Source organism: Sphaeramia orbicularis, chromosome 2 (assembly GCF_902148855.1).
Source record: "Sphaeramia orbicularis chromosome 2, fSphaOr1.1, whole genome shotgun sequence".
NCBI classification, from domain to species: domain Eukaryota; kingdom Metazoa; phylum Chordata; class Actinopteri; order Kurtiformes; family Apogonidae; genus Sphaeramia; species Sphaeramia orbicularis.
Window position 1 is genome coordinate 26,599,783 of NC_043958.1, and position 14,358 is coordinate 26,614,140.

Below are 14,358 nucleotides of genomic sequence, written 5' to 3' on the forward strand. Positions count from 1 at the left end.
ATATTCAGATGCAGTCTATAGTCCGGAATTTACAGTATACTGAATGACCTGGTCTGAACATCAGTGGATTTTATTCTTCCCTGATGATACAGGTATATTCCAAGATGACGATACCAGGATTTATGAGGCTAAAATTGGAAAGTGTGGTTCAGCCAGTGTAAGACATCATTTTCAGCAACACAAGATCTTGCGCAAATATTCCTGCAACTATGGATGGAACTAAAAATCACACTCCTAGAGCCGATCAAAAGGGATCACATGGCAAATCCACAAGGAAGTCCAATAAAATATTATATTGTGGGACTTTTTTTTAGACCAGGCTGTGCACAGTGTACCAGGTGACTCTAACGGCAATAATAACTGACAGAATCACTGGTAGACTTTTAAATAAATCAGTTTTATAATTAATATTATATGGGCCCCTATTGATGTGTGAATTTTTACATTATTAATAGTTTCTGTTAATAATGATCTGTAGAAAATAGGGGTGTGAGTCAAAGAGTTATTCACAACATAATGCATTACACAGTTCTGCAATACTTGATATGTTGCAAAATAATCATCTATGATATATTGTTATCTTTATGATGAACAAAAATAGATATGAAAAAAATCAGGAGCTGAGTTAAGGTCTAGAGAACAAAGCAGTTACACAACAATAATTTTTTGATATTTTCACAGCAGTTACATAGAAAATCACTTGTTAATACATGTACACTTTTCATACAGTTATACAGAAGGTTCTGAGTGAATGTCACTGACTTATGTGACTAAGTCTCACAGACCTGCAGTTTATCCAAATCCACATAAACACCTAGAAATGTCTCTAAAACACCACAACAAAAGTAAAATAAGAAAATACAGGCAGAGTACAGTGTCACCATAGATCAGGGGTGTCAAACTCATTTTAGTTTAGGGAACACATACAGCCCAATTCGATCTCAAGTGGGCTAGACCAGTAAAATAATAGCATACATAAAACTATAAATAATGGCATTTTTTTTCCTTTTTGTTTTAATGCAATAACGTAAAATTGCATTATGAAAATGTTTATAGTTACAGACTATCTTTTCACAACCAATGTGAGCAACCTGAACAACCTGAAATGTATTCAGAAAAATTATTTTATGTATTTATTTTAACAATACTTCGCCTCTATTTTTGTCATTTACACATGTACATTACAACTCAGAGATCACAGTGGATCTGCAAAGGCAAAAACATTTAGTAACAGGCAGAATACTGTTCAACTTGAAAAAATTGGAGTTATTATTTATAGGTTTACAGGGTGGGGAAGCAAAATTTACAATATTTTGAGGCAGGGATTGAAAGACAGTGTATGACCAATTAGTTTATTGAAAGTCATGAGAATTTATTTGCCACAAGAAAATGTACATAATAGAAAATGTTTTCATTCTATGTGTCCTCCTTCTTTCTCAATAACTGCCTTCACACGCTTCCTGAAACTTGCGCAAGTGTTCCTCAAATATTCGGGTGACAACTTCTCCCATTCTTCTTTAATAGTATCTTCCAGACTTTCTGGTAATAGTTTTGCTCATAGTCATTCTCTTCTTTCCATTATAAACAGTCTTTATGGACACTCCAACTATTTTTGAAATCTCCTTTGGTGTGACGAGTGCATTCGGCAAATCACACACTCTTTGACGTTTGCTTTCCTGATTACTCATATGGGCAAAAGTTTCTGAAAAGGTATGGATAATAGTGTTAGGTATGATTATGACATCAATATATGTTTGGTTTCAGAACAATTGACGTAGTGGCTGCTGAGAAAAAACAACTAAATGTTCATTGTAAATTTTGCTTCCCCACCCTGTATATGCTATTATTTTACTGGTCTGGCCCACTTGAGATCCACTTGGGCTTTATGTGGTGCCTGAATGAGTGTGATTGTTAATATCTTCTGTGTATTTTTTTTGCACTTTGCAAATTTAACCTATAAACCGGATTGGGCCCTTTGGCAGGCCAGTTCTGACCCACGGCCTCATGTTTGACAGCCCTGCCATAGGTGAACTCACTGCCACACAGGTCTCATGAGTCTGTAATGATGACTGAGAGGAATTACTACTGTAGGAGTCTAACCTGCCTCACAGGATGTACTCTGCCATTATAATCCTGCCAACGGGTAACTATTTCAGCTGGCATTTTCCTTCTTTCCACTGTCTGTATGTTACCTTTCTGAACAAGCTGCAACTACTCACTGAAAATGGCAAACCTGTCAAACACACAGATCTTTTTATATGTTGATTTGTGCAGGGATTTAGTCATTTTAATACCACGGCACACTTCTCCATCTGTAAATGTTCTGCCAAAACAACTTCTGTCACATATTAGTTTGCACTGTTGCTGCCTCCTGCATTTAGTGATTATTGATGCAAACGCTCCAAATAACACTGTATTCTAGAATGGTTTTGGACGGTGCCAGACTCTACGACGGCATATTAGGGCCACATAAGAAAAAAAAAAAAAAAAACGCTGGTCACTACGAGAATAAAGTCATTATTTAACAAGAATAAAGTCATTATTTAACGAGAATAAAGTCATAATTTTAAGAAACTCATTAATTAACGAAATAAAGTCGTTATTTAACGAGAATAAAGTCGTTATATTTCGAGAATAAAATCATAATGAGAAGTTGTACCTTATCATTGATGTAGAACTTGGAACATTTAGTGAAGTTCTGCTTTCATTAGTCTGTCCTCCATCAACACGAGTCTAAGGACTTTGAGGAGTTCGCACACATTTGGGTTTGTTGTAAGAACTGAACTGATTTGTAGCAAATTTCCTCTTTTATGGAGGAGAAACTGATGAAGTGGTCAGCTGTAGGGTTATCAGTGGAAACACCAGAGAACTAAACAGAGGTTTGGTGTTTCTGAACAAACTGTGGGGATTCTACTGTGAGTTTGAGTCCAACAGAAGGGAAAGTTGCTGCTTCGCTTATTGCCTTCGCCGTAAAGCCGGAAACTCTGTCGAATTTTCAAAATATTACGAGTTTAATCTCATAAAAGTACGACTTTATTCTCGTTAAATAATGACTTTATTCTCATTAATCAACGACTTTATTCTCATTAATTAACGACTTTATTCTCGTTCAATAATGAGTTTTTTAAAACTATGACTTTATTCTCATTAATTAACGACTTTATTCTCGTTAAATAATGACTTTTTTAAAACTACGACTTTATTCTCATTAAATAACGACTTCATTCTCATCAAATAACGACTTTATTCTCGTGGTGACAAGCGTTTTTTTTTTCTTACGTGGCCCTAATACGCCATCATAAGACTGAGATTAATATATATAATATTTTTTTTTACCAGAATATTATGCTTGTTTCAAACACACAACTGCAATCTTCATGTCCGCATGTGCCAGCTATCTAAACAGTAGCTACTGAGTAAATTCAGCAGGGAATCAGCATCAAATCTCTATTTGTTTTAAGAAAAAATATCAATGTAGTAAGATAAGATGGGATAAGATAAAATACCACAAATGATCAATATTCACAATAGCACCTTTACATTTCCTTCTCTTCCCATGGTTGAAAAGTAGACGCAAGTATGAACTTAGATAACATGATATATTTCTGTCAATATTTTTTCTGACTACTAACAAATATGATTTGAATATGCATATGTGCATTATGCATCTGAGCCTGCTTCTCTATGTGAATGTGTTTGCAGACATTTTCACTTACAGATCCAGTGGTTCAGAGGAGGGACATTGACAGTATTTGCCTGTTTTTTGTGGTGGTCGGCGTTGTGTCTTTCTTCACTCAGATGCTGCAGGTACAGTAAGTCTGCTTTAGTAAGACTGATTGCTTTAGTTCTTTGTGCTGCTTTAACCCCCTGCTACTGTTCAAGGTTGAATGAAGTCATGGGAGGCACACTTATTGTGTTAAATTAAAACCATCTTTTTAACAGCATGGGTTTCCCCACTGCAGAGCTCACATTTCATAATTGATCCATGACTTGTGACCCACTGTGGGGAGAGAGGATTTTTCTAGATTACAAAAGTATTACATTATACAGAGGGTGACTGTGATAGAATTTAATAAGAATATGTTTCTTCCACAGGGATATTCCTTCTCCAAGTCAGGAGAACTGCTGACCCGTAGGTTGCGGCGGCTCGGCTTTCATGCCATGCTGGGTCAAGAGATCGGTTGGTTTGATGATCACAGGAACAGCCCTGGAGCGCTTACCACACGTCTGGCCACAGATGCATCACAGGTTCAGGGGGTGAGTTGCAGCCTCAGAACAAAGATGTTGATTTTGACAAGTCATTCATTAACCCATAAAGACTCGAACATCCACCACAGACAAAAAACATCTACTGATGTAACTGTTTAATGAATCAAATACAGGGTAGTGTGCAATACAGGGCAATGGTGGCATGGAATACATTGCCACAATTTTTAATTTCAGAAATTCAAGCAGTTTTTCTAAAAGGTTGAGAATTTTCATATTTACCCAAGAATGTCTGTCTGAGCTATTGCATATCCTATGACATCATCTAGACGGTTTGTTTTTTTGTTTGTTGTGGAGCTGTTTTTATTGGTTTTTTTTGTGTTTTTTTTTCTGATTTTTGGTTTATTTATTCTTTTTTCTGTTGTTGTTGATATTATTATTGTAATTGTTTTGTATTGTGTGCTGTTGCTGATTTTTGGTTTTGTGTTGTTGTGTTGAGTGTAGGTACATCCTGTTTGTTGAGTGAGTTGTGGGAAATTGTTGGTGCTTTGTTTTTGTGTTGTTGATGACCCCAGGAAGAGTACCTGCTGGGGTATGCAGCAGCTAATGGGGATCAAACTAATAAACTAAACTAAACTAAACCTGTTTAACCCTGACCATATTTTCAGGGGTAAAATGCCTAAAAAGACATACCCAAAGTAAATGAAGAATTACTTCACAATAATAAGGTTCATATAGATGTTCTTGGTGTCTATGGACATTTAGAGACCTCACAGAATCTATTCCCATTGTCTAAAATATTGTATCTATTACTATGCCTGAGTAAACTGTAACAAACTAAAAGAGAAATTAGAATTTTTTATCCTCGCCTGTTTTTTTCCGGCTGGATTGGCGATGATATGCATAAATTAATTGTTCGTGTCAGAGATTTTTGATAGCGTATATTCCACCCCACAAAAATTAAAAATCATGTTTGAACATTAAAGTTTGCACTAAAATACACTTTTGATGTACTTTTATTAACATTAGGGTCTAAACTTTGAGCAAAAGTTGAAAAAAACATCCATTGTCCTGATTTATTATATTTTTTAAAGTAGATGAATATTAATACAAATTTTTTGGCCCCGCGGGCTCTGTTGATCCATTAATTCTACCAAAACATGTAAATAATTGATGTAAAATGCAGTTTGTCATCTTTTTATGGTCAGCACATATGACCCATTTGGACGTTCAGAGACTTCGTAGTGAACATGGAAACAACTTCAACTTCTACAACATTGATTCATCAGTAAAACCCATGGAGTTGGATCAATGACAGTGGATGGAGACACTTGGTTTATGCTCAGTTAATGATATCTTTGCTGAAAAGTCACTTTTTCTTTAGTTTTCTCTGTGATCTGATCAGTAAATGAAATACAGGAAAATACTAGTGCTGTCAAATAATTATCATTTTTAATGAGATTAATCACTGGGTTTATGTGGATTAATTTCAGTTCAGTTCAGTTTTATTTATAGAGCCCAATATCACAACAAAGTCGCCTCACAGGGCTTTACAGAAATAGTTTAATTGATTAAAAAAAAACACAATGAAAATAAACAAACAGTCAAGTAATCACTAAACAGTTGGTGAAGCAAATGGGTCAATGTCCCGGGCATCCCCAGACTTAGACCCTGCTTCTCGGCAAGGAAAAATTCCAAAAAACCCAGTGGGAAAAAGAGAAACCTCAGGGAGAACCACGGTGATGGAGAGATCCATTCCCACTGACAGACAGGCTGTAGAGGAGACCAGGACTGACGGACATCCATTTGCTGATGTCATACCAGTCTGTAAGGATGCAGTCACATGGGGGTACATCTGGTGGGGGTGAGGTGGTCCATCCACATAGGTGAGGGTAAGGGAGGAGGTCCGGGGTCACAGGTCAGGACAGGGCACAGATGGGTCACCTCAGGTCCCGTCGCCATTGGCCCTTAAGCGGCTACATCTTAATTGGTAGCCACTCCCCCAGAGAGAGGTGGGGAGAACAGACACAGGGTGAATAGCGGTGAACCGACTAAGTAAACGAAATATTGTAGATTATTAGTAGTGAAACAGATGATTTTGATTAATCACGATTAAATATCATTCATTTGTAATCTATATTAATCGCGGTTCATCTTGCATGAGCGAACAGACTCAAGAAAGGAGGGAATATATGTGCACTTAACGTCTTTGTCGCAAGCTGGGCCATGCGTTAGTGGAAGTGCTAGCAGAATCCCTAACATGCTTTGTGTTAATGTGGTATTTTAAGATGGAAGTGCTTTGGTGAAAAGAAAACTCCCTCCTGCAGTGTGCAAGTGTGCATAATACAGGGGTTGGACAAAATAATGGAAACACCTTAAAAAATCAACAAAATATAATTTAATATGGTGTAGGTCCGCCTTTTACGGCAATTACAGCCTCAATTCTCCGAGGTACTGATTCATACAACTTGTGAATTGTTTCCAAAGGAATTTTAAGCCATTCTTCAGTTAGAATACCCTCCAACTCTTTTAGAGACGATGGCGGTGGAAATCGACGTCTTACTTGAATCTCTAAAACTGACCATAAATGCTCAATAATGTTGAGGTCTGGGGACTGTGCCGGCCATACGAGATGCTCAACTTCATTAGAATGTTCCTCATGCCATTCTTTAACAATTCTAGCTGTATGGATTGGGGCATTATCATCTTGAGGTGAAGGTGTTTCCATTATTTTGTCCAACCCCTGTACTTTGTTGGTCAACTGTTCTGTCTTGGGTTTGTTTGTACTCAAATTTCCCATCATGTGGCCCAACGTGCTGTTTAGCATCTTCTGTCTTTATGGGTTGGTCCTGCTGCCTGTCATGACCAGATCAACTGCCTATTGGAGCATGCGCAACAATAACTCTACTTGGACAAACTGCTGCAAATATGCATTGGCAGAGACGTTCAGTGTCATTCTGCACTACAGATGGGTTAACAGCATTAAAATTTGTAATCAGATTAATCATGATGATGGATTAATCCGAATTAATGTGTTCATTTTGACAGCCCTAATGTAAACACATCAGATCTGATTATTATAATTATATGATGGCTCTCATCTGATTTTTATGGTCATGGGTCATGGGTTCACTGTCTCCCACTCACGTTTGATTATGTTACTTCCTTTTTCTATGATTTTTAGTTGTTGACTTATAAGAACAAAATAAATCAGATTAACTTGTTTACACACTGGAAAACATTGGAGTACTGTGGAGAAATCCAGGTGTGTTCATCTGATTTCTCATAATTAGATTATTGCTGTTACCTGGTAGAACATATCAGGTTATCCTGTTTATAATAATCTGACAACTCCAGAAATCGGATAACACTGGGTTACAAAAAAATGTTTTTTGCAAGTTGTCTAGGTTTTTTCAACTGAATTAGGACCATTTTGCACCGCTAAATCCAAAAATGACATCTGTTTTTCTCAATCAGGTCAGGTTTTTTTTTCTGACTTGATTTTGAAAAATTTGATCTTCTCACAAAATTGATGACATTTTTGTGACTTTATCAGTTGATTTTATATATGGTTCTCACACAAAATAGGTTTTAAGAGAAAAAAAATCATTTGATCACTTGATTCCTGTTAGGTACAATGGTTTACAAGGTGGGGAAGCAAAATTTACAATGAACATTTAGTTGTTTTTTCTCAGCAGCCACTACGTCAATTGTTTTGAAACCAAACATATATTGATGTCATAATCATACCTAACACTATTATCCATACCTTTTCAGAAACTTTTGCCCATATGAGTAATCAGGAAAGCAAACCTCAAAGAGTGTGTGATTTGCTGAATGCACTCGTCACACCAAAGGAGATTTCAAAAATAGTTGGAGTGTCCATAAAGACTGTTTATAATGGAAAGAAGAGAATGACTATGAGCAAAACTATTATGAGAAAGTCTGGAAGATACTATTAAAGAAGAATGGGAGAAGTTGTCACCCGAATATTTGAGGAACACTTGCGCAAGTTTCAGGAAGCGTGTGAAGGCAGTTATTGAGAGAGGAGGACACATAGAATAAAAACATTTTCTATTATGTCAATTTTCTTGTGGCAAATAAATTCTCATGACTTTCAAAAAACTAATTGGTCATACACTGTCTTTCAATCCCTGCCTCAAAATATTGTAAATTTTGCTTCCCCACCCTGTATTCACCGCATATGTAGCAGAATACGTCAGGCTTATTTTTGCAAGATCTTCTAGTCGAAGCCATTTCATTCACCTGTAATATTAAAAAAACCATTACTCATAAATTGGCAAAAGTAAAATCTTCAGAACTCGTTTATTGCAAGAAATATGAAAGAATTTTGTATCATATGATGTGAAAATGCCCATAAATGTAAGCAAAAATGTTAAAAAGCCAATATGTAGCATAGTTCAGAAAGTTGACCTGACTGAGCAAAATGAATGTGATTTTTGGATTCAGCACACCAAAATTATCCTAAATCATCTCAAAAAACTTAAACAATAAATTTGTTGTTGACCAGTGTAATAATCAGAGTATTGGTGTGAATGTAAACAGTTTCCTCTACTCTTACCCTGTCTTCCTTGTATCAAGGCTACCGGATCACAGATCGGCATGATCGTCAACTCTTTGACCAATATTGGCGTGGCCGTCCTCATGTCCTTCTTCTTCAGCTGGAAGCTCACACTGCTGATCGTCTGCTTCCTGCCGTTCCTTGCTCTGTCTGGCGGCTTCCAGGCTAAGATGCTCACAGGGTTTGCCAAGCAGGACAAGCAGGCCATGGAGGCTGCTGGACAGGTAAGACATTCTTATTTAGAGTGTTTCAGGTAGCTTTGAGCATTACTGAGGGCTCCACTTTTAACTGGCATCTCTGCCTTGTTTCATTTTATTGTTTTTTATATATTATTCATTCATTCATTCATCAACCACTTTATCCTCAAGAGGTTTGCGGGGGTCTCGGAGCCTATCCCAGCTACCTATGGGCCAAGCCAGAGTACACCCAGATGTGTCGCCAGTTCATCACAGGGCTGAGATATAGAGACGGACAACTAGTCACTCTCACATATGGGCAATTTAGTTTAACCAATGAACCTTTTAACCTTTTCTTTTTTGTCAGACAGATTAAAAAAAGTTCTTTTTTTTTTTTTTTATAAACATTTATTTATTATTTTTCATTCATACAAAACTTTAAACATCATGAACATCTCGAACATGACAGAGAAAAAATAAATATATAAATAAATAAATGAATAAATGAAAATAAATATCTATAAATAAAGCGAAATAAATACATAAAATAAAAATAAATAAAATAAATCTCAAAAAGATGTGACAAACATTCATCTGACAGCATTATATAGAAACAGCTGATTAAATAACATAATAAATAAAACATAGGTATAAAGTTGGAATAATACTATACTGTACATGTACATTCCCACATCAAACAAAATGTCCCAATTTTTCACTTACTCACTACCCCTTCATTATCACCACTCTTAATTAAATCCAAAAACATCTTCCAAATGTTATAAAATTCCGAAGTTCTCTTTTTAACCGTATATGTCAGTTTCTCAAGAGCCAGACTTGAGGTTAAATTATTTAACCAGAAGTCAAAAGAGGGGTGAGCAATATTTTTCCAACACAAAGCGATACACCGCTTAGCTTGTAATAAACATAAATCAACCATTTTTCTTTCTTTAGCAGATAAAGAGCAGTTTACAGGATAAATGCCCAGTATACATAATTTAGGACACACAGGTATCGGACAAGATGTAATCTGGGAAACATAAAAAAAAGTTAATTTAATAAAAATTTTATAATATTATAATACTGCCAGTACAACTAATTTCCCACTGAGGGTTGATAACCTTAGCAATCGAAGCTTTCAAAAGCATATATTTTATAATTGCAAATTTCATTTTACACATGTACTGTTGAAAATGTATATTAACCCTTTCATGGATGGTGGTCACTCCAGTGGACAGCTGTTCAAAGCTGTTCTCTTGTATATTTATGGGTTTTGTTGTTCTAGTTCCATATCAGCCAACACAGAGGATGATTATGTATCATCCCATACGCTGACATTCATACTATTACTGTAACTGCACTGTTCTACATAAACCTGATCTGCACTAACATGTTTGAGTGTAAGGAAAAAAAAAAAAGCTAAGTATTATTAGACTGTAATTAACAGTTTTGTTTTGTTTTTAATCATTTTTTGTTCATATTATCTCCATGCAGATATGTTAAAATGTGAGAAAACATCAGATTAGCAGCATTAAAAATGTTTTTATTTCATAGTTTTCTCACAGTATATCAGCAAATACATGTTTCTTTGCCTCAAAAATTAAATACATGGTATCCAGCTGAGTGGACATTTTGGTAACTACATGAAAAATAGGTTCATAAAAAATCAATTGCATTGTTTTTTTGTTTTTTTTTTTGTGCCTAAAGAGGAATAAAAACACTCAGGAAAAAATTCTTGATTAAGGTTCTCATAATTCATGCATGAAAGGGTTAAATACTTTATAATGAGACCAAATAAGTCCATCAAGGTCAAGTTAACAGGTTCTTCTTACTTTTCCCCATGGGTAAAATCAGAATGCACACTAGCCTTTTGATCCAGTGTCCCTAAAGGAATCAGGTACAATTACCTGAACAATGTGCGCATTCAGTACAGTTGAAAACATCCCTCTCATCAGAAGTTTTTAAGTAAAGAGATTGAACAATTTAGACCACGCTGGCATCTCAAATGTATATTTCCAGTACAAAAAAAATTGCTCTGTAAGCATTAATCTACATGTTCAAACTGGAATTTTATCAGCTTCCAGTGAGATTTCCAGATACTACAGGGTGAGGAAGCAAAATTTACAATATTTTGAGGCAGGGATTGAAAGACAGTGTATGACCAGTTATTTTATTGAAAGTCATGAGAATTTATTTGCCACAAGAAAATTGACATAATAGAAAATGTTTTTATTCTATGTAGGCCTGCACGATTAATCGATTTTAAATCGAAATCGGATTTTTTAATTAGTACGATTTTTAAAAAAGGGAAATCGTAAAATCGATTTCATCTCTCTCGTGCCTGCGGGCCGCGCGCTTGCGGGCTCCCGTAGGCTCCTCCTCCTATCAGTGACAGCGGTCTGTCACAGAAGTCCGTGTAATGACTGGACTTTAAATGTGTTCATGAGCCCGCAGTACTTACAGCAATGTAAGCTGTGGCTTCACGCACGGATCCCGCAACTGAAATAGAACTGCATGCGGATCACTCATCTTACGTTGCCCCGGATCCGTACCGTACTGTCTTCTTCCGAACCGGGTCCAGGTCTCGGGTCATCAGCCTCAGCAGAGGAGCCCACACAGCCCCCTGCCCACACACATCCACCAGCTCCACACATAGAATCCCTCCAGCGTGTCCTGGGTCGGTCTATTCCACGCACAGATCCCCCAGTTTAAATAGAACCGCATGTGGATCACTCATATTAACGTGGTCCACGCACACACACACGCACGCACACACGCACGACTGATGCCTGTCACTGACTTACATTGGTATCACTTCTGTGGGCCCAGATACCCAGAAAAAAAAACAAACAAACAAAAAAAAAACAAACAAAACATATATATATATATATATATATATATATATATATATATATATATATATATATATATATATATATATATAATTTAGTCCTCTTACTTGCTAATTTTCATTCACAAATGTAAGTTCTGTAACACAAAACCAAATATTATTTATTTTTTGAAAGATGTTGAACTTTATTTAAAGCTGTTCGATAAATCTGGAAACAAAAAGGCAGGTATAAAAAAGGCTATAAAAAACATAAGTATTTGCTCTGATGTGGACATTGTATTATATAGTGTATTCCCCCTGACAAACTTCTGTTATTTTCTTGTTGTATACATTGTTTGTATACTCTACTTCATTCAATAAAGATTTAATTAAGAATAAAACTTCTGTGGGTTCATCACGTGATCCCATCACAGATTTGAGGTCAGAGCAGTGCCTTGCATTGTTGGCTGCGCACGAAAACGGCATGCTGACTTCTGTTGTCTTTTGTATTTTTACCCAAAAATCGAAATCAAAATCGAAAATCGAGTTTTTAGAGGAAAAAATCGGGATTTTTTTTTTTGCCAAAATCGTGCAGCCCTAATTCTATGTGTCCTCCTTCTTTCTCAATAACTGCCTTCACACGCTTCCTGAAACTTGCACAAGTGTTCCTCAAATATTCGGGTGACAGCTTCTCCCATTCTTCTTTAATAGTATCTTCCAGACTTTCTGGTAATAGTTTTGCTCATAGTCATTCTCTTCTTTCCATTATAAACAGTCTTTATGGACACTCCAACTATGTTTGAAATCTCCTTTGGTGTGACGAGTGCATTCAGCAAATCACACACTCTTTGAGGTTTGCTTTCCTGATTACTCATATGGGCAAAAGTTTCTGAAAAGGTATGGATAATAGTGTTAGGTATGATTATGACATCAGTATATGTTTGGTTTCAAAACAATTGACGTAGTGCCTGCTGAGAAAAAACAACTAAATGTTCATTGTAAATTTTGCTTCCCCACCCTCTACAGCAAGTCAAAGCATGACTCCAGTAATCCTGTTAAATTGCATGTGCACTGACACTATCTGAGTTTAACAACAGAGTTTATTTTAAGCTCCAGGTTTTTGCATTTTACACCAAAAACCCCCAAAAAACAAACAAATAAAAAAACTAGAAAAGCACTCTGAGAGCGCAGACCTCCGCCAAGGCAGATCAGTGCCCCCCCCCCCCCCGATCACCACCAAAATTTAATCATTTGTTCCTTGTGCCAGTATCAATATTCCTGAAATTTCATCCAAATCTGTCCATAACTTTTGAAAGATCCGGATCAGTCTTTGCCATTTGATAGAACACCCCATTGTAAATCCCTGAGTCAAATTGCATGAGATTTGCACAATTCCCCCATATTGTGATTTCCACCATAAATATTAGTCCCATATTTATTTGACCTATATTTTAAGATTCCTTGACCATGAAAACATACCATTAGCAACTGAATTCATAATTATATCCTTATTAGTTCAGTAGTTATCCACGAAAATCACATTTCTCGTAATGGCGGTTTCTTCTGGATCTAGCTCCTTAAGTATTAAAGCTACATGAAATCCGGTGGCATACTCCCGATGCGGAACTGACTGAGCTACACGATGGCGCTTGTCAGAAATTTCTACCTTTAATATTAAAGGCACAGTAGGCCAAAAAGTAAGGGCACCCCCATTTTTTATAGAAATTGAGATAAAATCCGCCTTCTGGATCAGATCCGGATCAGCCTTTGAAATGTGATAGAGGACCCCATTGTCAATTCCTGAGTGAAATTTCATGAGTTTTGGTCAATAATTAAGCGAGATATTGGGAAACGAAAATTTTGGCCCCATTTACCACAATGTTAACGAAAATTTCAAAGTGATCCAGAATCCAGGATTTCTTCCGGATCACCCCCAAAAGTTAATCATTTCTTCCTTATCCCATTTCCAACAAACCCTGAAAATTTCATCCAAATCTGTCCATAACTTTTTGAGTTATGTTGCACACTAACGGACAGACAAACAGACAAACAAACAAACCCTGGCAAAAACATAACCTCCTTGGCGGAGGTAAAAAAAAAAACCTCTTGCCCTGACGCTATAGTCAGTTACAACTGTATTTTATTAGGTTCTCCTGTAATTTGGCAAGTTTGGAATGGAGATAATGCTGTCCAGGCACAGTTCCTTCTGGGACCACCCATGCTTAAAATCCAGTCATGGTACTGAAAGGTACATTGGATAAAAAAAAAAAAAAAAAAAACTCAAGACAATATAATGAGAGCCGGAAAGTTCCCAATCAGAGGAAAGTATCCAAAAGTCATTTTAGTGTGAACTTCCTTTACGCTATCTTAATTATTCCACAGCAGTAAACCCCACCCATTTGGTCCTTCAAATAAAGTGGATTAGATGAAAGTTTAATGATCCCTATGGGGGAAACTGGCTTACTGCAGCAGCAGAAAATAGGATGTAGATAAGAACAGAGCAAATACTTTATCTGTATTCAATTCTCACTCACACACTAAAAGCACATGCGAATTACGAGCAA

At 36.4% G+C, this 14,358-nt stretch overlaps 1 protein-coding gene across 1 annotated transcript in view; it reads left to right on the plus strand.

The window, feature by feature from the left end:
• LOC115436613 (bile salt export pump-like) overlaps positions 1-14,358 on the plus strand; it is a 66,520-nt gene that overhangs the window by 38,203 nt on the left and 13,959 nt on the right. The window contains 3 exon segments of the mRNA XM_030159512.1: positions 3,703-3,807; positions 4,096-4,257; positions 8,809-9,012. Of these exon segments, the coding sequence (XP_030015372.1) occupies positions 3,703-3,807; positions 4,096-4,257; positions 8,809-9,012 (471 nt within the window).